Raw genomic sequence first — 23,823 nt, forward strand, 5'->3', positions numbered from 1 at the left:
TGGAGCGTAATTGGTGTAATGGTGGTATATCAGCAGCTGGTGGTCACGCACTCATGCTCAGGGACAATCGTCCTGAGTTCATTGTTGGGTGTGTGGTATACACACCTAGCATACCTGAAATACTCCATGTCGTCTGCTTTTCACTAACTTTGTCCAACAAGTTATTTTTCACAATGAAGCAGCTGGTGAGAGGTGATCACCATCTGTCCGATGCACGACATCTTGATTTTCCGATTGCATTCTATCTACATTTTGCAGATATTGCAGAAATCCGCCATCATCTCTGCTGCTATGATACTGCTGAAAAAAAATTGATTTTAAATCTCACATTTAAATCCCTCAATATTTTTTAATCAATTCAATTTTAAATCACTGTTGTGCCAAATACTTGGCTTTATGACTTTATTGCTTACTTGTATCACTGGTTTCGCGATGTGCACATTGTCCTTAAGTCACCACCACTGATCACAGGCCCTTGTCTATGAATAACCTTGCAGGGAGGAACTTTATGAATAGTATTTGTGTCATCTGAAGTAAACCCCCCTAAACAGTTATATCATGTTTTCTCATATTTACAACTTATTGTACATTCATTTATTTTCAAAGTAAGCACCAGCAACCAGAGTTATATTATAAGCTTATAATCATTCTCTTAAATGTATGTCTACAACCTTCTGTAAATTAAGTGTTAATATTAAGTCCAAAGGAACATTACATTGCATTGAAATAACATATTAAATTGACATATTTAATTAAGATTGTCTGCACACATTTTATTTTAAATTCAGTGCATTAGTCACGTACTTTACAACACACAATTGGATTATTTAATCAAAAAGGCTTTGATAATGTCAAATTTGGTTCTTAAAATCACAAAAATAGCTTGTGTGTTAAAAGGGTAAGGCAGAATTTAGGGTCACAAACACACACACACACGCACACGCAGACAAACAAACAAACACAGAAAAAAACTTTTACTGGGGTCTAATGGTCTTTTCACTAGATCGACTCTAGGCAGGGCATTCAGTCAGGAAAAGGCACCCAGAGGATTTTGGGTAATGAGATATGTCAGTGTCAGCCAATCACTCCCCTGTGACTCGGATGGATTTTTATTGTCTGTAGACCAGTTTAAATCCCACAAAGACACTGAGGGGGTGAGAGATACTAAATGGATGGGGCGCAGCCTTCTGCTTTTTTCCACTGACCAGCTCTGCCGGTTTCACAAAAGTGAAAACATATCCAAACGCTTGCAGCATGCTTTTTAAAACTTCCTTAATATAAATTCAGTGACCACTAAAAACATAGACAACACACATTTAAACAACGTTCTAATAGAAAGCTGCAGAATCACACATCATTCCATCACAATATATTATATATTAATATATGTGATATGTATCTTCATGTAAAAATCTACAAATTTGAATAAAATAATGTAACTGAATGAAAATGCATGTTTTTAAATCCTCATTGGTATTAAAGCATATAGTTTAAATGGGTTACTAATGTTCTCAAATAAATAATATTATCAAATAAATAAGAAGAAGTTCTCACCACAAGGGTCTGCTTTTTCTGATTTAAAATAAGATGCACGTTTCAAGGTAGTCACTTCATCTAAGAAGCACATACAAATAATCTAAGGACTTTTAGGACAAACCTATGCTACCTCATAGAATTGAGTCTGAGACTGAATTTCTATCTTTAACTCACCTCTTTTGTCAGAGGATGTCATGGTTCTAAAAATCAGGATATTGACAGTGCAGAGCAGCAGCTTAGAAACGACTTGGAGGTGCCTGCTGGTTAACATTCACACTCACTGTTTCATAATGGTCCCGTTGTCTGATATCAGAAACAGGGGGATATGTAAATTAGAATGGTTCTAATGGGAGTTTGGATATATTGAAATACTGTATATGAGAAATAGGGAGAGAATAAAAGAGATAAAACTGGCTGACATATGGCAGAAAGTGAATCTGACATGATGATTAGGACTATGCTTAAAGGTTGCTGCTATTCCACAAGAGTTTCAACTACCATCCTCAATTTTCCATACTGATCCTACACAGTCCAGCAATATACTTGGTTGCTTGGTCCCTCATCCATCACCATCAAATTTGAGTAGATTTCTTTATGCACCTATACCTTGGTTCTCTTCAGTGCTGTCCAGGTAGTGCATCCAGTCTGTTTGTCGTAGCCTGTTTACCTGTTTGTCAGAGTTTAACCGCTCGAAACAGCTGCCTGCTGCATGGAAAGGGGTTAATGGCAGCCGTGAGACTGAGCTTTACATGACACATACAGCTCATATCCGTGGACGACGTATTGGTGACACTCATGATATATCTGATGCTTGTAATCAGCTCCTGTAAGTACACCGACAGCTGCAGGCTATCCTCTGTGGAAAACTCCCATGGGCCGTTGGAGGAAGCGTGCGCCAGCAAGGGCATAAATGCTAATTTATGACGGCCCATATGGAGACAGCAGCAGCATTGTTTGTAGGTGACCAGAGCTCGGAGGGTAGTGAGAGGTTAGCATTGCTGGACCGTGCAGCCGTCACGAACACTCATCTAGTTATTGTTTCTGATGCTTATTAAGCTGCTCAGCAGATGGACAATAATCTGGGCCATGATTACCATCAGAGGCAGTGGCTTGTGACTCACACTTAGCCAGCAGGGCTCATCTGGGGGACATTGGGGGACAAAGGACGGCTCCGACTGCTGCGTGCCTGACAGAAAATTTAGCTTAACTCCGACAAGGTCCTCCCGTTTATTCAAGCCACGTAAGCCAAGCTCAGCTATTGACAGTGTTTACTTATGGAAGTGACATTTGCAACTTTATTTGATTGAGTCCGCTACTGGCTATTGGAATGACCTTTTGTCGGCTTCCATTGGCAGGAGCCTATAAACCGGAGAGACTTGCAAGCTTTATAGGCATTCAATAATCGCACAAGGCACTATCGATGAAGTTGTTGTGTGCACCACGTATGAAATGAATTGGGCAAGGAGCAAACACCACAGCAGTGCAGTGCCTGTGCAATCGCGATGAGGATAATTATAAAAGTAAAACTGATGAAAATGGAGCTCTGGGGCATTCAGGTTTCTCTGCCAAGTATTGGTTTGTTTTGTTCTCATGTAAAGGACTCACTGTTTGCGTTCCCCCTCTGGATGACTGTCGCAAAATTGTGAGAGACAGTGATGGATCCATTGTAGTCTCGTCTGGTGGTTGTCTGTTGGAGCTGCTTGGGAACCATTTGAAAAACACAGCTACTGACAATCTTGTCTTCAGGAGGTTTCTGACCGATTTGTGAGAGAAAGAGAGACGCGTGAAGATGTCCACGCAGCTTGAGGTTGTCCAGTCAGATGCTGTCACAACAGCAGCAGCAGCAGCATGCAGAGGCAGGATAATGTATTTATGTTTACAGCACATCGTCACGATTGATTGTCATTGTCTTTTCAAGTTTCCATCTTCTTCGGACTCTCCTACATTTATGACACATTTTGTTTTTTCAGTTTTGTGTCCATCGCGTGTTAGAAACCTCATCAATGCTCCTTCTGGATTGCCGTGTCAAACTGATTCAGACATTTGTGTTCTCACATACAGCATCTATCTATCTATCTATCTATCTATCTATCAATCTATTTACCTATCCATCCCTGTAGTATTAATCTGTTGTTTTTAAGTCTTCTGTCGTTAAGTGCAATGTGGATGCAGGTGGAGGAAACCAAACTGCTATGGCAACCCTAATGGGATTTTGTGCAGCTTGTCTGTGCAGTTAGTACACACCCACTGAAAGAGAGTGAATGTATAGGTGCTTTAATTGTGGGCGTGTTGGCCTTCATGGCACATCTGGTGAACACATGGACAGGCTTGTCCTCATCCATCCACCTCAAAGCATTGCAGGGAAAAACCTGCATCTGTAAATTCCCTTTTCATCCATATAAACGACGGCAGATATGAATTTCAACCCATCAGCTCATAATCTTCTCATTAATTACAAATATTGGAAAATCCTGAATTATTATGATCCATTGCCCTTAATCCATCACTTCTCAGACAATTCCCTGCAAACAAATGTAATCAATTTAATCGCACAGGCAAATACGATTCCTTTGTATATACACATGTATATGGGGCGAATCTCATTGACATTCTCCGCTGTGAGTGTGGAATCGAGTGAAATCCGTCAAGCAGAGAAGATGGATTCGCTTGTGAGCAGCAATAACTTTTACACAATATGAAGATTCATCTGTTCTCGCGAGCTATTCCTGCATCCGAGGCACTATGGTAAACAGCTGACGACTCGGTGTCCTATAACGTGTTCTCCAGGTCGCTCCAATACAAAGAGCAGGGGACTGGGCTTTATTCAACCTTTGCAGTGATGTAACGGCTCAGATGTAACATATTGAGCATGGAGACAAATGGATTCGATCGTGCAGCGAGGGGGAGAAAATACATCCTGAGGTCTTTTATTTACACCCGGCCCACATTCATGCTCACACGCACACGCACACACACACACACACACACACACACACACACACACACACACACACACACAGGTACACACACACACACGTACAGACAGACATATCACCGGTAGGATCACTTTGCAGCAAACCCCTCAACAGTTCACACTTTCTCTTTATGCACTGTACAGAGCACAGATGGTTTTGTTGTGGTTCACTTGGCACCCAGCGCCATCTCGGCCTCATGCAGAGCTTTAGGATTTCAGTGTTTCATTAGAAATCACACATGAGGAGAGAGGAAAAAATAACCATACAGACCTCACATCGCACCAGGCAGTTCTTGAAAGCCAGCGGGCTTAACTGAAGGCAAGCTCGGGGAACCAAATGGGTGTAAAAAAAACAAGTAAATTTCACTAGACAGCCCCATGCCACAATGACCCTTTGGCCTGATCTCGGCACCTTGCCTCAAGGGTGCAATAACAGTTTATTACACCTATCCTCACTTTATGAGCCCCTCTACCCTGCATCCCGCTTCCCTCAAGCCCACGCTAACTGTTATTGAAAACACCCAGGTCTGTCGTATATCATTCCTGAGCAGCGCGTTATGCTATGTGCAGTCTAGCTAATCACCACCAGCCATACGAGTATTGTACAGGTCACATTGGGATAGTTCCGCTTATCTCATATCTGCTTAGATGAGGAAGTGTTTAATCCGAATCCCATTTGTCTTTACAGCCTGTGTTGCCTTGAGGCTGGATCCTTTTTTTCTTTATATGTATCTGTGGTGTAATGACGGGGAGTAAATAGGAAAAGGAATTGAAAGATTTGGCCACAGTGCAGAAAAAAGGGGTAAATGAGTTTAGCCTAGTTTATTACTAGCCACGAGGATAAAATACCAACACAGTGGGAGATATAAGGTTTAGAGAGGTCTGCAGGAAATCTTGAATAGAAATTGCAAAGCGTCGGTGAAGATCTTTCAGGGAGGAGGTGTTCAGAGAGAGAGGTAACAGCTCATGGATGACAAAGTGACGAGGCTCAGTGAAGGACACACCACCTCTCTGTTAGATTCTGTCATTAAGTATGAAGAAGAAGGACGCAACAACAGAACGGAAATATATATATATATATATATTTTGTATCCTGTCTTCATAGTCATTCAGGGGAAATACTCCTGCATGATCACAAATGATTACTCTACATATGGGAAATCTTCTGCACAGCTGATAGCATCAACAACAACTGCATTGCATAGTGACTTTATGTTTTGTCTGTATTTATTGGCAGCAGCTATTGTGGATTTATGTTGTTGCTGCATCATTCTAACTCTCTGACAAGATTTATGAATCGGACTATTGTCACTCAAGTCTATAGCCTGTGTCCAGGTGTTTCTATGATTGTTTTCCATCCTGTTAATATTAATGTAGTCTGGCTGGAGGCTCAACAGCAACACAAACTACAGCCTCCATGTTTGTTGTGCGGATATATCAACGCCTCCTTACACAAGTTCAAGAAAGACTGAACATTCTTACTTTCATGAAGGCAGATTTTTTATTGCAGGACTTGATGTACCTTTATAAAATGTAATCATCAGTTGTACGCACAAGCTGCACAGTGCCTCACTCGAAATAATTGGTTGGTTTTTGTGTGGTTCCGTCCTGGTAGAGTTGTATACACTCATCTGGTGGCTGAAAGATGTTCTTTAAATAGTTGTATCATATATTAGTAAACACGACTAGCATTGTTAGCATAGTCGTGTCACCAGTAGCATCCGTAGCATGTTTGTGTGTTCTGAAAGGGAAAAAGGGGGAATTTGCTCAACAGCGTTTACACGCATTCATCATTAGGCGTTGACAGCTATATTGATATTTAAAATCTCATCAATAACCTCCTGGCAGGAATTGCAAGCAGCACATTGTTCATTTAAAAAGCAGCACGGGGAGACGAGGGATACAATCTACTGCAGATTTCATTGAGGAAACAAACGGAAAAAACAAACAAACAAAACAAAACATGATGGATGCATGAAATTGCAGCAAACTAAGGAAAAAAGAAGTCGTTAAAATGACAAGATGGGAGGAGATGATAGGAGGGCAAGGAGAAGAAGAAATCCATGTTGAGGGCAACAACCCCAGCGATGAGCCATGCTCCTACAGAAATTGATCAATGAAATATAGTTTTTATTTTTATTATAGATGTTGACTGATCTTCCCCAAACAACCGCTGCCTACCTCCCTCCAAAAACATGTGAGGAGCCGCAGGCAATCTTGACTCAGCCCCCAATCTTTGCACTTGCTACATGGTCATGCTTCATACTACTCTGGGCAGCTTCAGCTGATTGTGCAGATGGTATGTGTCGTCATCGGGGGGGGGGGGGTTAGGAAGCAAGTTGTGTGATCGCTTGAAGTTGTTCTAATAATCACTTGTCAAGTGAGCAGCCCAGCTAACTGCTAAAGAGCCCTCATCTGTCCCGAGTGCCCTGTGGGGAGCAGCGAGGTCCTAGGCTTCCCAGTCTGACATGACCAGGCCGGCTAAGCAGGTGCTGCGGGTCACTGTCTATGGACTAATGCTTACACTGCCTTCTCTTTGTTGTGACACATTTGACACAGTAGAACATGAACCGGCTGTTTCTCCTGGTTCTTATTATGTGGAAAACGGTATTGAAGTGACAGACGCTGTGTGTTTATGGTCAGTCGAAAACTGGGGACCCCGTTAACAGGCTGTGTCATCATATCTGTGTGGCTGCTCCCTCACCGCTCTCAGCTACAGTGCTTCTAATGGCGCTTTATTAATACTGTCTTGTCACTGTCTCCTTTTCCTAGTGTGCACTGGTACGGAGAACAAGCTGAGCACACTGTCGGACCTGGAGCAGCAGTACCGCACCCTGAGGAAATACTACGAGAACTGTGAAGTGGTCATGGGCAACCTCGAGATCACGAGCATCGACCGCAGCCGGGACCTCACCTTCCTCAGGGTATGGATGAAATATAAAGTCTGGTGTGCAGCAAGAAGACAGAATACACCTTCCTTATTAATTCAACTGTGTCATTATTGGTCCATCACTGGGGATTTGGAGTAGCTTCACATTCCTCTTCATGGAACTCTATGTTCTTGTGTCTATAAGTATTTGAAAAATACTATACCTGAACAAGCGGAGTAGAATTATATTTCAGGTGTTCACATACTTCTTATTATCTGTCAATGGCAGTTACTGTAAACAAATTTGGGATAGAGAGTCACTTTCTACTAATTCAACCCTGTTGCCCAGACAATACTGCTCCAATAAGTTTCTACCAATCAGCATTCAGATTTGTGTCCACGTAGCCAATGACGTTTTCTTATCAGGGGTACTCCTTCTCTTCTTCTTAAAGAGAGTCAGCTTGTATGCTCTGATTTGTGGGACACCATCTGCCAAATCTCCTCTTTGATTAAACACGAGTCACAGACAGAAAAGGCAAAGTGCTATTATCCCCTTGCTTAAACCAGTCCAGGTATTTATGACGTTTTAAGAATCATCTTCTTCCTGGGCCGAGCGTGTGAGCAGCGTGATTCAAGCTGCCTCTCGGAGGTTAGTACTCAGGTCAGGACGAACAGGTTTGCTTGGGTGAGGAAGCTGAGGTGGAATTGCTTTTACATGAATGCCCACCTCCATTTTGGTTTGATGGACACGTGTATACACACAATCACTGCGTCACATGATGCCTCTCAGGGGCCTGGGGCAGTAAGGGCACTGATGAAAGGTTAGCAGGTTACTATTGAGAATATGCAGGAGAAAAAACAGGCAGGTTTGTTTTTGTATGTGAAATCAGCTGCTATAGTCTGACCTTTGCTGGCCCCCCACTTCTCAAGAACATCAGGCTGGACTGCTGACTGCACTCTGCACCGCTAACGCCCTCCAACTCCAATTGATTCCAGTCTGTCGAGGGGGCTGGGGAGTTCCCCTGGTGGCTAAGTTAGAGTGCTGACTGCATTAATAGGCCTGTATTGCTGTGAGAGTCAACTTGGCCACACACACACACACACACAGACACACAATCAATGACCATGCAAGCTATGTTATTTTATGTTTCGTTTCCATGTTTCGTTTCCTGCAGTGATGATTTAAAGTTCATACGACAAAGGGATTTGTCTACATCCGGTAAAATGATAGCGCTGCTCGTCTTCTCGTGGGTGTTTAGCCTGCGTGCACCAAAAGAAATCAAGATTGATCAAAGCGGAAAAACCAGGCACAGTCATTACGTTGCTCTTTATTGTAGAGAGACAAGCGTGACGCAAAATACAACTAAGCTGTTATTAAGAAAGAGGGAGCGATGGATGGTTAAGTGCAGCCATTAGACTCCTGCAGAGGTACTATGCCCCCCAGACATTGATGAAAATAGATGGTAGAAGGGTGGAAAGATGCAGTTCTAACTACTACAAGTGTGATTGTTGTTTAACTGCACCGAATCAATTTGTAGTTGAAAACAACTCTCACACCTCCCCCCCTTGAGTTTAGGTTCGGTGTACAAGCAATATTACACAAAGGTGTTATTTGCTGTTTGAGGTTAAGATGCTTTCGTCTTTACCTGCGTACGTTTTCCATTCCACTCATTTACTAAGCAGCTCCCCGCGGTGCCGGCTTGCCAGGATCCTCCACCTTTCCACGGTTGGCAATTAACATGGGTTAATTGAGGATGCTAATTAGGAACGCAGGGTGCCAAACAGCAAGGGAGCAAGAGGGCAGGGCGGAGTGTGTATTTTTAGGCAATATTATTATTATTACGATAAAACACATTAATAACATGCTTCCCCGGGGAGTGAGGAGAAACTTCACCTTGAGGTAGAGGAAAGGGGAGGGAGTGAAGCGAGGACCATTGTGCAGCGGCGGCTCACCGTACCAGCTGTCTCGGGGAGGTGATTGAAACTGATGCCTGTGCATTGGCTGCTTCTCTTCAAGATAGCCAAGAGATTGATGGCTGCCTCCCAAAACCCCTCAAACAACTTTAGCAGTAAATAGAGTCCATCTTCCAAACTGCCTCCACGACAGATGAATCAAAGCGCGCGCCGTGATTAATAACTGCATTTCTGCACTGAGGCTTTTCTCCCCTTCTCTCACATATTCGCACTTCGAACCAACAGCCGAGCTTTACCGTCAAGCGGTGTTTACGCCGTCAGTGTTTAAATCACTCCTGAGTCCATATTCCCGTTCCTCTGAATCTTCTTATGAACAGAACGTGTATTTGCATCCCGAGACGGAAGCACACGGAGAAAATTAGACGACAAGTTACGCTCTGTTCTTCATATTCTACTGTGACGTTTGCTGTGATGTGAATGGGACACGGAGGACGGCAGACGCACACTTTTGCATCGCTTTTCCCCCCTGGTATATCACTTTCTCGTGTGTGCTCTCACAAACAGATCTGTGATTATGAAATATTCATTTTTCCCTCTCCTCCCATCTTCACAGTCTCAACAGGAACCCACAGCCACCACAGTCCCATCAGATTGTTTGTCTAGTCATTGCAACCATTTGTAAACATGTAATTTCTGCAGTAGCAACGAGACCCAAGCTCGGTCCCTGTAGTTGTAATTTTGGAATCGTCATTTACAAATTGTAATATTTAATATTTGCAATCGGCCTTGTATTAGTAAATCAACGTTGACACATTGACAACAGAAACTGTGGCAACCTCTGTGATCTCCTCCACTGTCGTATTTATTGGTTTGAAATTTGCCTTCATCTACATTTAACAAGATGAACTTTAGAGGTGGATTTACAACAGACTATTTGCACTTTTTGGCACAAGAAGTGAGCATAAAATCTAATAACCCTCTATTTAAGCCAGTTGTTTGCCATTGTCGATACCTGCGCTGTGTAACTGCATAATAAAATATAAGCTAAAAATGTTATTTTGCTTGAGATGATATAAGTTAAAGTTCAATAAATGTGCAAGAGTTAATTATTCTGAATAGATGTATCAATAATAGTAATATATTCAACATAAACAATGCACTAAAACCATAAAACCACAACAAATATTGATCCTCACAAGTAATTGACCAAATGTAAAATCTTTCCAATTCCTTTTAAATATAAAGCATTACCACACACTATATGAAGTATTTAATACAGGATTACATTGCACTATACAGATATTTGTGTTTGTTTTTAACACCTATTGGTTGCAGCATTTTCGGAAGGCTCACTCTCCAGCACCTACACTATGTACTAAAGGGTGCTTGTTGGAAATGTGTGGGTCTGTTCATTTGGACCTAAATGACCCTTGTGCAAAGTGTTCACTTGACCCTGCACTTGTGGGAAACCCTCCCAGCTGTCACAGTGATGCGTACCAGATGGAAACCAGCACGACTGCACCAGTGAGCAGGAATAAGAGACAAATGTTACTTTAGTTGACAAGAAAACTGTCTTTACACTCCAGAGTAAATATCCCCGTGCCAACAAATCAGCTTCATCTGTCGTAGCAGTAGATCAGACAGAGGGAGGGGCGGCAGGGTGCGAGCAGACCTTTATATAAGCATACTCAGCCAATGGAAAGCTTCACGTTTAGCAGGAGCTATTTATCTACAATGTAAATCAACCTCATTAATGATCAGATGATTCATTTTACTGTTGAAACATTGCACAGTTGATGGAAGTGGGCCAGAGCATTTACTATATCAGAGATGTTATGCAACAAGGTTTACAGCGAGTTCAACAAGATTCCTTATCGTCCCAGACAGGGAAATGTCTTGGTCTCTCGGGGGCAACAGAAACAATTCATTAAACCACATATCATCACCTCTTTAGTTTTATGCAAGGAACATGTTGGCAAACTGGTGCTTATTTGTAGCAGCTAGACAGAGCAACAATGCTGTTCATTGGGAGTCATGGGTTGAATAAAAGACCAATATTTTGTTTCTTTTTGCTCGGTTTTCATTCTCTGCCAACTCCTGAGGGAAATATCTGGCTCTTCAGCTGTTAAATGCTGCAGTATGTTTACCAGCTGGTGGTTCAACTTTGTCGGTCTGGCGTTTGCTGTTGAGCACTGTGGAGTGGGCTTTCAGGGCTTCCTCCACCGAAAGCAGCAGCCGGCTGCAGCCACAAATGACCCTATTAGAGCGACGAGGGTGAGTCCAAACAGTAAGTCGCAGGCCAGAGAGTTAAACTAGGAGCTGAAACTCATTATCAAACCTCTGTTAAGCCAAGGAGAGCTGCAGACTTAGGTGATAATAGTCTTTATTACTGCTCTTTTGCATGTTCACGTTGTTTTCAACTTATTTTACACAGTGATATTGATCTTAGCCTTTAAAGACGGAGATTAGGAGCCTGATCTGACAAAGAGGGTATTGCTCAAGTTCATTTTGCCCACTAAGATACGGCAGGAGGCTGTTTCATCAGCCTCCAAACACTGTTCATTCGCTTTTTTCCCCTGAAATTAGAAGCCATTAGAGGTCTCTGCTGGTTGGTTACCTGCAAAACTGCACGGAATAAACACCAACAGTTGATGAGCCTAACTGCTGCATCAATTTAAGTTTATGTCTCACTTGGCAAGGATAGGTTCGCCTTGCCAGAGGGGGTCTGTGGGCAGAAACATTTGAAACCCTTGCTGCAGAATGACCAGCCGGCACTTGCACTATAAGTTCCTATGTGTAAATATGTGGATGCCTGTGCCAGGTCATACATTGATGGTAAATTATGAGTCTATCTTTATAATCTCACCAGTTTAATGGTGACCATATACTTTGCTTTTCAAAATTTAAGCCAGGCTTTTACTATAACAGACCGACCGCCGGTTCATAAATTGTTACTTGAGTCGACCTAACAAATTAACATTATGTTGCCCTTCGAGTGCCCAAGGGAAATACCAGAGAGACAGGATTTATGGCAGCTCATGAAAGAATAGTGGACTGTTGGGCGTTGGAAACCTGTAAGATACAAATGCAGTTTTACATAATGTTCAGCAGCAGAGTCATTGGTTCCCTGAAACTCTTTAATTTGTGTCTGCTCTGTTTAACCCATGAACACATGAGGCGCCAAATAGAAATGACCACGCCAAAGGTGAGGACAGAATTGCAGAAATTTGCTAAAACTTTTATTGTTCAGCCTCGGAGGCAGATAGACTTGAAATAACATTTCATTGTAAGTAATTGCTGGTTCACTAAACTTCAAAAGCATTTTCTTTAGAAACTTTCAAAGCCGGCAAACTCTCTCCCCTTCCTCCTCCTCAAACATGACTCTGGGTCAGCAATAACATCGTCTGGGGCTGTTTCTTCACTGTTATTTTCATCATAGTTATCATCACTAAAGGGCTGTAATCTGCTCCCTTCACTCGTCATTGTCTGAAAACTGTTCTTTAAAAACTTTTTTGCAGGTAAAGGGAAAAGCACATAAACATTGCACCCACTCTTAAAGGTATATACACGTGTATGTCCTCATTAAACATTTTTTACGTCCTTCTCTACAAATAGAGCACAGATTACTACTGCTCCTGTCGTGGGATCATATAACAATAACATTGACGGAAAAGCTGCATAGAAAGTTTTGAACGTTGTCAGAAGTGGCATTTGAAAGCTGCATCTATTCCTGGACTTCATTCCGTCTTCTGACATCTTCTTACTTCTTCTTGACTGGCATATTTATCCCTCAGGTGCCATCGGTGCCCTCCCCAGTTTCCTAATTTGTGATGCACTGTTAGACGAGTGCAGATTACGTTGCCCCCCCCCCGCTCCTCGGCAAACTCCTTCAATATTAATGAAGACTGATGAAGTGCTAGGGAGCTCCTGTCTTTCAGGCGCGACCTAGATTGGATTGACAATTGCAATTAGCATCCCCTCAAGTCCATTTCCATCACTTTAATTTGACATGAAGAAGGACAGTGTGGGGTGGGAAATGAGACCAGCGAGAGAAAGAAGTCCTGAGGAGAATGGTTGGGGGAGGGGAAATGGGGTGAAGGAGTTTAACTGGGAACTAGTTTGAAAGCCTGACAGCAGAGAGGAGGGAAATTGAAGAGTCCCTGGAAGTCTTTTACTCACAGATAGCTGAAGGTTTTTTGCTGCTGCTAACTTTTTTTGATTTCCTCCTTCTTACTGTCCATCAATAAACATAGCAGCGAGAGGGAAGTCCATACTCGTCAAATTATGAAGGCTGCAACGATAGCCATTTTCAATCCATTAATCTATTGTTATGTATCAATCAGTCCAAAGATTTACTTTTATTTTGATTTATCAATTGCGTATTTTTCTGCTTTACTTCCTCCGGGCACATACACACACACACACACACATTTTCTGTTACTTCCAGCTGGGATCTGCGTGGGATGATGAGATTTGTTGTCTTTACCACCATTCCCCTCATTACAGTCAGCTCTCCCAGTTAGCATCCCTCTGGTTTTCAGGATGATTTTTGTTTGTTTTTTCTGACAGGGAGATAAAATAAATTGGGTAAAATAAAACAAAAATGGGAAAAAACACAGAATAAAGATGTTTTAAGTCTGAAAAAAAAAAGTGTTCTCCATTTCAGTTTTTTTGTGGTTGTGTATATAAAGCATTTGTTTTACTCCATCAAAGAGACAGGACGGTTAACGGAATAGAGAAGAGGGGAGAGAGAACAATACCATGCAGTTTATCACCGAACACTTGGGCAGAGCACCATTTAAATTGATCTATATTTAAAATAATGTACACTTTCGTCAATGGTTTTGGGTTAGGGTTAGGGTTAGGTATTGGCAGTTCCAGATTGATGAATACATGCCACACAAGCCCATGTATCCATGCTTTTTCAGCCCTAACAATCCACTTTAAGATCCTCAACTCAGGCCTTAGTTGAGCTCCCTCCTGTGAGATTCTACTCCCAACCATGAGATCAGCTGTATTCTCTTCAGTGTTACTATCTAATGGAAGTATTTTATTCTTATATGTTTCCTTTCTCCCCTGAACACTGGACTCCTTCTCAATTCATGTGTGAGCAGGAATAAAGGTGCGTGAGATATGACAGCCATTACTGAAAATCAATGATTCTCCACCATTTAGCTGGAAAAGAAGTAGTAGATGATAGTCAGGAGTTGATAGTGTGTGATACGTACGTGCATTTCAGTTTTGCTGTGCGTGTAGATATATGTTTGAGACTGTCAGTGTTATTTTAAATGAAAGGACTTTCTCTTTGCCACAGTGACATTGATTTCAGACGCATCTTTCTTCTAAATGACCAAAGCAATTCTCTATGTGTTTGTCTGCCGGTGATAAGGTTGTTTGTGTGTTTGTGTGTGTGTGGCTGTGTGTGTGTTGTCATTAAGGCCCATCTCTGCCTTTGACTGACAGATACATTTCCTTGCTCCCCTTCCCACTCTTGGTCAGCCCATATCATTCCTATCCCGTCTTTTGGAAATTATCTGGATTGATAGAGCAATGAAACAAAAATAACCAGGCAAGATTAAATGTCTGTGTGTTTGACAGGAGAGAAAAAAAGAAAGAAACTTTGCTGGATTGGCTCTATTTGCTCTGCCTTAAACTTTCCATTTGTATTGACCTGCAGCTGTGAAGAGGCCAATAAGAGAAAACCAACAAAAATAGACACATATCCAACCCAGCAGCTCTGCTGACTTGTTTTATGATGAAATTGTTAAAATGAAAATCTGTACTGGAAGACAGAGGGCAGAGAACTGCTGCTGCACTACCCTCAGCTTATCAAAGCTTCAGAACGAAACACATCCTGCCACTCTGGGGGCACTTTGCATCCAAGAAAAGAAATCTTTGATGTTTTCATGAACTACAATAAAAGAATTAGGAGAAGTTCTGGAAAAATGTCTGGAATAACTCACAAGGACATTTATAGTATCCCTTACAGGCCCTCTAGAAAAAATTGTCTGGACTTCAGTGCATGTAGGTACATTATTCATCAGGTTATTTTATTTTGCCCTATGTGTTTTTCTGACAGTGTCACTATTAAAAGTGAGTGCGAGTAGCAGGCAGCTCAACCTGATGATTTTCGTCTTTTCATCTTTTAACAGTTATAGATGTTTATAAGCACTGAACGAGATATACTCAGGAAATGTCCCCCCTCAAGCTTGTGTGTTGGGCTTGTTGTCTTTGTGTTTAGACTTCAGCCACGACTGAGAGGTAACGTGATTCACCACGCAGTATCATTGTATTCCACCAGAATTGATACTGTAGAGCACATTAATAATCCCTTCACCTTTCATACAAAAAATGCAGCTTAAATCCTTTATTATACAATATACATATAAATAAAAAATAATTTACGAGAACAGATATTACGCAACATAAGAAAGTGTTAAATACATTAAAGAAATTAAAGAAGCAAGAAAAATTAAAAAAACATTCGAAATTGCGTCAAAACTGAACAAAAAGAAAGATACAAATTACAAGTGCAAGATCGAGTTAAAGATTGAAGTAAAGAGAAACGTCTCTAACCACTTCAGATGTTTTGCATTTATACCTCATCATTTGTATCAGCAGCAGTTGGTTCTTGGGTAGGGTGTTGCTTTGAAACAGCTGTGAAAAATGTAAACTCCTTCTAAGAGGATGCAACTGCCCTGGGACATATTAAAAAAAATCACGTAGGGTTGGAGCAGATAGTGCAGCAGATATATGAGACTGTCTTACTGCACTGCACACACATAGCAGAGGTGGAGGTGATATTACTACTTATCGTAACAGAGCAGTGCCAGATTGAATAGAGAGGCAGTGGAGAGGGGAAGCTGAGCCGGGCTGTGACAATAGCCCACCCTGCTTCTCTAGCTGCCTTTCAAATGCCATATCTGCCTCCCTCTGCGGCCTGCCACATGGAGTGAATGATATGGACCGACGTCTCAGGAGGATCGGAATCAATTTCCACCCACTGCAGCTGAGGCGAGGGAGTCCTTTTCAAGAATGGCTGGGGTTAAGGCTCAAATGGACGAAGCACAATAGTTCAGCTGGACACAGACTCTGTCCTCCTCATTTAAAACGCTTTATCGATAACTGCACACAAATAGCTCATTTGATCCTCTCTGGGTTTATTTAGTCCTCCACTCTATGTGCATTTAGCCTGTGCTAGAGAGTCCATGCATGACAATACAAGACCTTGTGAGTTTATTTTGCCAGAAACATTTTAATCTCTGTAGTGGGTGTGTAAGCATTATTTGACCCATTCAACTTGTTCTGTTGTTTCCAATCTTTGAAAACAGAAGCACCCGCCTGCTGGCTTCACTAAACATGCAAGGGTGATTTGTTGCTGAAAAGCAACTGAGCAGGAATTAGGCTCACAACATTTTTTCTTGTGCAGTGGAGATTTTCTTGTACAGTGCATATTTTTGTTTCTTGCTCTTTCTTTACCTCTCGTCCCTATGTTACCTCATTATGTGTTTAATGAATGAAAAACCAATACTTTTACCAATAAACCATCAATTTATCAATTATACATTGATCCTAGTGGTATTTTCTGGACCATGTTGACTATTCTGCATCATAAGCATTTGTATGATACAAATTTGTAGTGTACCTTTTTTTCCCCCCATAAAAATCCAATCTAACCCTAACCCTGACCCTAACCCAATATAAATATATATCAGAGGGAATTCACAACTAAAAATTCTCATCTCTCACGTTTGAGTTTAAAAGAGGAAAATAATGTTAAGAGTTTGTCATATTTATATCACACACTTGATTTAATAAATTCCAACATGTGAGGCTGGGAGTAGCTTTGTGACATTTTTTTTCCACATTGACCTAAACACTTAACATTTACCTGTTCTGTAATTAATTTTTTACATGCTAGATAAAGTGCTGCTCATGCAATTTGAAGCCAGGATACACTCTTATATAATCCATCACTATAGAACATCACTGGATTATATTCAGTGATAAGTTTAATGTTTACATAATGGTTTTTAAAAATCTTACTTTTTACAATTTACTCATTGATGATATTTAGAGTGAAAACTAACCTGTCCAACATGATCCAATATGGACATAAAGTCAAATATGTGATGTAAGCTTTACCTTTCACGCTAAGACCATAGCCCCCCACAGTTGTTTTTCAAACTGCAACTTGAAAAGTGCTCTGCATCCAACCACCCAGGCCGAACTGCTGCCGATTCCCATTACAAGAGTAACACACATTCATCATGTAACTTGATTACTTGTACACCGAAAATCTCCTTTTCTCTCTCTCTCTCTCTCTCTCTCTCTCTCTCTCTCTCTCTCTCTCTCTCTCTCTCTCTCTCTCTTTCCTTCTTTTATCCTCCTCTTTTCTCTATATATGTATGTTGTTGCGGCTTCCCTTTTCATTTCCATCTTCTCCCCACAACCCCCCGCGCCACCTCCACTGCACACCCCCACCCCGTCCTCCTCCTCCAGCTCTCCTTGCGCTAACTAGTCAGTGTTTGAATAAAAACTCATTAGGATTACATAGCCATTTAGCTAAGTGACACAGGGTATAATTGTACCATCCATCAATTGCTGTGTAATAACACACTCAGAGGAGCTAAATGTTGATTAGGCCTCAGCCAATATTACCAGTGAGTTTTGGGAATAAATAGCTCAGAGGGGGGTGGCTGAGGGTCTACGTTGCCTCGGGGGTTGGGGGGGGGGGGGCTGTTGCGGTCAGGGGCGCTGACCCATGCAAGCCAAATTAACTTGGAAGGGTAGAAACCAAAGTGTCAAAGACAAGCAAAGCTTCACTTTCTGTCCCTGGCTATTGGCCTACTTGTCTGTCGGTCTGTCTATCACCCACCAGTACATATTACACTGAATGTCACGAGCCATCTAGAATGGTCTGCATACTACAGAAATGCTCAGGTTCTGTTGAGCATACTAACAATTTTAGTTTGTTTTGGTTTTTGTCTTAGTAGAAATACTGTCTTCTTTATTCACTTCTGCAGGAGACAGTCACTCAGCGCAGTGTTTGAGTAGAAAACCCCAGACGCACAAGGTAGTTTGAGAAGACAGATGAAAGGACATGCTGATGAGATAACTGGTCCTGCCTTGTCTTCACCTAACTTTGGCTCTGACTATCCTGACAAGCATCATGATACAGAATTATTAGAATTAGTTCTCTGCTAATAGTCCTTTCTCAACCCTGCCTGAGTATACCATCTCAGAATAAAATCATTAATTTGTTATTGTTAACAATCAAATGATTTATTGTTTGTGAACATAAATTATACCAGTAAATTTATATATAGTGTCTTAAACCTCAAAATGTTATCTATCATTGAGATTTTCTTAGGTAGCTGTTATTCGCACACTAGGTGCCCATCGCTAGCACTGCTATTTGCATGTGCAACAGTGTGGCTGCAGGTGTATAGTAACTTGTCTGTAGCAAACAAAGCTAGCAGTACTCGGTGTGGATGCCAAAGTCGCAGTTTAAACCCAAATATGAATGCTTTCCTGGCAAAACTTTTAACGGGCTGGATGTGCGAGGAATTAGCGCTTCATTATATTGACTGAAAAAGAGACAAGGTCTACCATAGTCATGTCTAGACCCACATAGACCGGCACAGTGGGATCCTCTATTGTTCCCACTATCTGTCCTCCAAAAGTATAGCCATGTCATCTGAAGAAGAACCACAAAAGAAACCAAAAAGTCAGCTATAGCAGCACAAGACATAATTGGGACAGAGGTGGTGAGGGAGGAAAGGTCTTTTTGTTCTATTCAGAGCATTTCTGACTTCCTCCAAATAGATGAGAGAATAACTTAATTGCTCATTGAGTTGATGACACTGTTTTATGCTGATAATATCCCCGTGCCTGATGGTGTCATAGAAGGAAGGAGAAGAAACATAAAGAAGCTTCACAGCAGATAGAGAATATGAAAAGGAGTCTCTTTTAGAATAATTGTAGCTTTTACCCTGAAATGAATGCATTGTGGGGAGCCAACGGTGCCAGCTCTACCCATGCAAGCCATCATGTCTTTATCACTAATGGACCAGTGACTTCTACTGTAATTACATAGGCTTTTGTCTAGGCCTTTGCGCAACTATCTTGGAAGCAAAAATTGGTCTGACATTTACGGCTCTTTCATTGGCATCTACAGTATACTAGCAAGTTCCCGAAAAAGAAAGGTGCAAAAAGAGCGGAAGATGGAAATAGACAGAAAGTTAGTTGGAGATATGGGTTGAGAAGACTTTTAGGATAATTTGCTAGGAAGAAGTTCCATTTGATATGGATACAAGTTCACTACGTACCTCATCATTCAATGAATCAATTTCATTTTCTCCAGTGGTTCTTTATGAAAGCTAACTTTGCTCATCATGTCTCTTAGACAGCAGATTTCTTTGGTGTTAGTGATGGTCGCTTTTCAGCCATCTTTGTGTTGAGGACAATAGGTTATAATATGCTTCAAGAGCCATGTAACATCTTTAGGGCAGACTCGACTCTATGGTGTCTCGCCATCCGAAGGAGATGAGACAGGGCGGTTGAGATAAGGTGAATTAGTGATTGGCCAAATCAAACCGTTTCAACTGAACCAAAGTTCCTTTTGTCAGTTGTCTGTGATGAAACACGAGAGACAACCATCGTTCAACTAAATGGTCTGATCAAGCTCTAAAAAAGGTTGAGCCTTGGCCCTTCTGTAGCACTCTTGAGCAACGCAAAACTAAGTTCATTAGGGTCGTTTTTATGTAAGAACCTCACAAACCAAAAAGGATCCCACCACAGCTGTGGCTTCTGGCTATGAACTAGTTAACTGCTACATCATGAAGTACTGTCGTTACTCATACAGGAGATTTCCATTAAAACAGTTAAAATATTCATTGTTTCTTACTTGGGCGGCAGCTCCCAACTTGCTCCCTTAAGTCCGGTCTGCTAAGGAATAAACTGGCTGACACCCACGTACACTCGCACAGACGCACGCATGCATATAAACACAACTGTGAAGTGTGTAACATCATTTTCTGTCTCCACAGGGCAGACAAAACATCGCACAAAAGAGACATAATTACTTTTTTTCTGCCTTTCACCTGGCCAACTTGAATTTGTAAAACTTCCCTCCAAATAGAATAGCATAGCATGTTAAGTTCTTGCTGCAGATAGTTACCATGGCCTTACCCACCATTAGAGGCAGACCTCTGTGTCTTTCCCGGGGTAAGTGAACTCTGATTGATCCCTGGTGTCACTGTTTGTGTGTGTGTGTGTGTGTGTGTGTGTGTGCGTGTGTTTGTGTGCGTGTGTGTGTGTGTGTGTGTGTGTGTGCGCGTGCGTGTGTGGGTCGGGTCGGGCTGTTTGAAAAAAGGCAGCTGAATATGATACAGGTAACTTCAGAGGTTTGCTAGTGGACTGTTTGTGATTTAAAGCCTTTCATTCCCAGGTATCATCTGACTAATGGTCCCCGTGCATCCGAGCTACGTTGCGTTACGGTGGCTATCCATCACGATGCCCGCTTAGTTAGTGTCACCTGATTGGATTAATTAGCTAGCTAGCTATCATAAATTTCCTCCATCCTACGTCACATACAGATGTAGTTAGGTTTAACCCTGACAAATCACTGCACTATGTTTGGATTATGTTTACTGGAATTCAATGGTGTCTGTGGTTCCTTGAACAATTTTGTTACGCATATTCAACGTTCATTTTCAAATGTTTGGTGATAACTCTAGCCTCCTCTGTATATGAGTCTGGATCATTCACTCCACAAGAACTGCTTAACAATCTATCCCACTGGCCGCTGACATGGTTTTAAGGTTAGATATTGAATGTTTGCACTCATTTAAATGCACATTATGCAGTTCAGAGAAATCAAATGTTGTTTTTCACAGAGCCATAGCTTCTAACTATGTTCATTGGTATTTCTAAAACAATGCCAACTGCCATGACAGTCAGATAGAAATGTGTTTTGTTTAAAAGTGTGATAATTGGAGCCTTGTTTTCCTGTTTTCCAATATTTTGACTCTTGATTTGTTTTACTTTTTGACTTTCCTTGAATCATAATCATAATACGTAATTATATAAATGTTACAACCCCACATTTTGTTGCAGATATTGGCATAGGAGGATATTGAGGCCTCCAAGTTCCATGGAAAAATGTGCACACAATATTTAATGAAAAAATCAGGAGTTTTATTTGTGCACAGGTGATGTCACTTTTTCATGGCTGATCTGAAGGCAATACACACACACACAGTCTCTCAGTTCGTAATGCTCTGCTCTAATTCCACGGTAACACTTGAACATCTTAATTAAACATGGCTGTTATCTGGGTTTGTTTAATTCTTAGAAATGCTGATGGGTCTGGCTGCCAAATAAAACTCCATGGACAGGGTACAGCCAGTCTCTTGCTGCATTTGTGAGTCTGTGTGTGTATGTGTGTGTGTCTGTGTGTGAATGAGTGAGTGAGTGAGAGAGGGAGAGGACAGCCAAGTGGGTCAGAAAACTGTTTCCTTAGTTCCCTGTGGATAGAGCAAGACCTTTATCTTCAATTTCAGAGATTTCCTCTGGTCTGAAGAGGAGGCCACACCACCTATTTCTTCCCCACTTTTTGTTGGGCCATCACTGAGCTCAGACAAGGTATAAAGAGGGCCTTTTAAGCAATACTTGGTAGACACATTATCTGGCTGGGTGCACTTCCATTTATTTCATCTTCAGTCCTTATCAATATTGATTTGTCAAAAATAACTTTTTGTTAGCCGGGCTGTCCACAAAGAGACTTTTCATCGATCACTTCATTAGCAGAGGCTCCGAGCAGCACATCGCCAACATGACCAGAGTTTACTTTATAGTGCTCTGGACTATGCTTGTGGTCTCGATCGCAGATTGATGTATAGTCAGTTAATTCCTAGTTCTGGTGCACAGTATAACATTGTATGATTAAAAGCCTGCTAAACATGACAGAACGAGTTGTAAGTGATACATTTGAGCCCATGAGGCGCTTATCTTAAAGAAGTCACTTACTGTGTCTTTATACTAGTAATATTAATAAATATTATTATTATTACTGTAAAGACAAAGTAGAAAGAATATGTAATTAAAAGTAGGAAGACAGCATATATGCATTTAGGCTACTTTCATCTGCATAATACAATGTAGTAAAATGTTGACTCCACTGATCTGTAGGAAGTGTATAAATAAATGTATTTATAATCTTATAACATCAGGAAAATATTGTGTGACTATGACATATTTCAGTTAGTAAAACATAGCGCACTTGTTCCTCCCTAGACCTTAACACGTGATGTGCATCATGAGTCCTTTGCAGGTTGTGCTTTAGTGCAAAACAAAGGAGATACATAAATTTGCAGACTGAGACCTCACCTTAACACGGCCACTGCTTCTTAGTCTCCTGTCCTCCTAAATTTATAGAGCCGCGAGGTCCATCAACCTTTATTAGCTAATAATGCCGTTAGGGCCATTACGTGTGGCCGAGGCTCCCCCACAGCAACATTTAACAGTCTCGCTGGGGTACTAGTGGTTGGCTGAAGTAACAGGGCCGCTGTGTGACAACCCCCTCTGCACCAAAGTGTCTGACCAGACTTCTAATTTGATGGCGCTAAGACCAGCACAGAACTCCCAGAGGGTGTTTGCTACGTCACATTGTACAAGGAAAAAAATACAAATAAAGATTGCCTTGGTCATTTAGTTGTATGTTAGTTAGTTAAGATTTCACATGTTACGGTTCTTATCCGGCTAAAGAGCAACATTGTGCTATTTTCATGCTGTAAGCATCTAAGAGGAAAAATGTTATCCCACCCATGGGGCTTCTTCAGGGATTATTTAAAGGCACCTGCATCCTGAAGAAGCCCCGACTTCACATCGAGAATCTGTCTTCTCTGTGTTTTTGCATTAAAATGCCCTTTCTGAATAGAAGGTAAATGTGCCCCGTAGAGAGGATACTGTAGATGATCTAAGGCTCCTGTGGGCGGTGTTAAGATTGCCGCACTGAAATAAACAGCGAAGGGCTCAGTGAAGTACTGCATGGTTACTCGCGGGGCCGTTGGTGATGTTTTTGTTGTTTTGTGCTCGGTCCAAACTCTTATAGAATGGTTAGGGGACGGCCGCCCCAGATCAAAGCCGAAAATAATCAACTGTGAGGAGAGAGAGAGCCCTCTAATTTATCTTCTCGCCTTGCTCAGGGCTGAAATCAGATTGTTGTTGAACAAAAAGTTGATAAAGGGAAAAATGCCTGTACGCTCTCCACTTGTTTTGTAAGTAGAGATGGAACACATGGTCTGATTGTATGAGTCACATGAACAAGACTCACTTACACACACACACACACACACACACACACACACACACACAGGTGTCGGTGGATGGTTTATGTTGTTGAGCCTGTCTCCAAAAGGGGAATCCATACTGGATCAATCACACTTAAATTCATCTGCAATTACAGTATTTATATCGCAAGATTACCCATAAGGCCTCTGTGCTTTCACTTTTCACATCCCATAAT

The 23,823-nt window shown here is 41.5% G+C and overlaps 1 protein-coding gene across 3 annotated transcripts in view; it reads left to right on the forward strand.

Moving 5' to 3' along the window:
* The window catches only part of erbb4b (erb-b2 receptor tyrosine kinase 4b), a 276,106-nt gene that overhangs the window by 117,292 nt on the left and 134,991 nt on the right, over positions 1–23,823 (forward strand). For all 3 annotated transcript variants that reach the window (XM_062402618.1, XM_062402620.1, XM_062402621.1), the window contains exon 2: positions 7,283–7,434. In XM_062402618.1, the coding sequence (XP_062258602.1) occupies positions 7,283–7,434 (152 nt within the window). The remainder of the gene's footprint in view (positions 1–7,282; positions 7,435–23,823) is intronic.

This window comes from Platichthys flesus, chromosome 13 (assembly GCF_949316205.1).
Source record: "Platichthys flesus chromosome 13, fPlaFle2.1, whole genome shotgun sequence".
Taxonomy (NCBI): Eukaryota; Metazoa; Chordata; class Actinopteri; order Pleuronectiformes; family Pleuronectidae; genus Platichthys; species Platichthys flesus.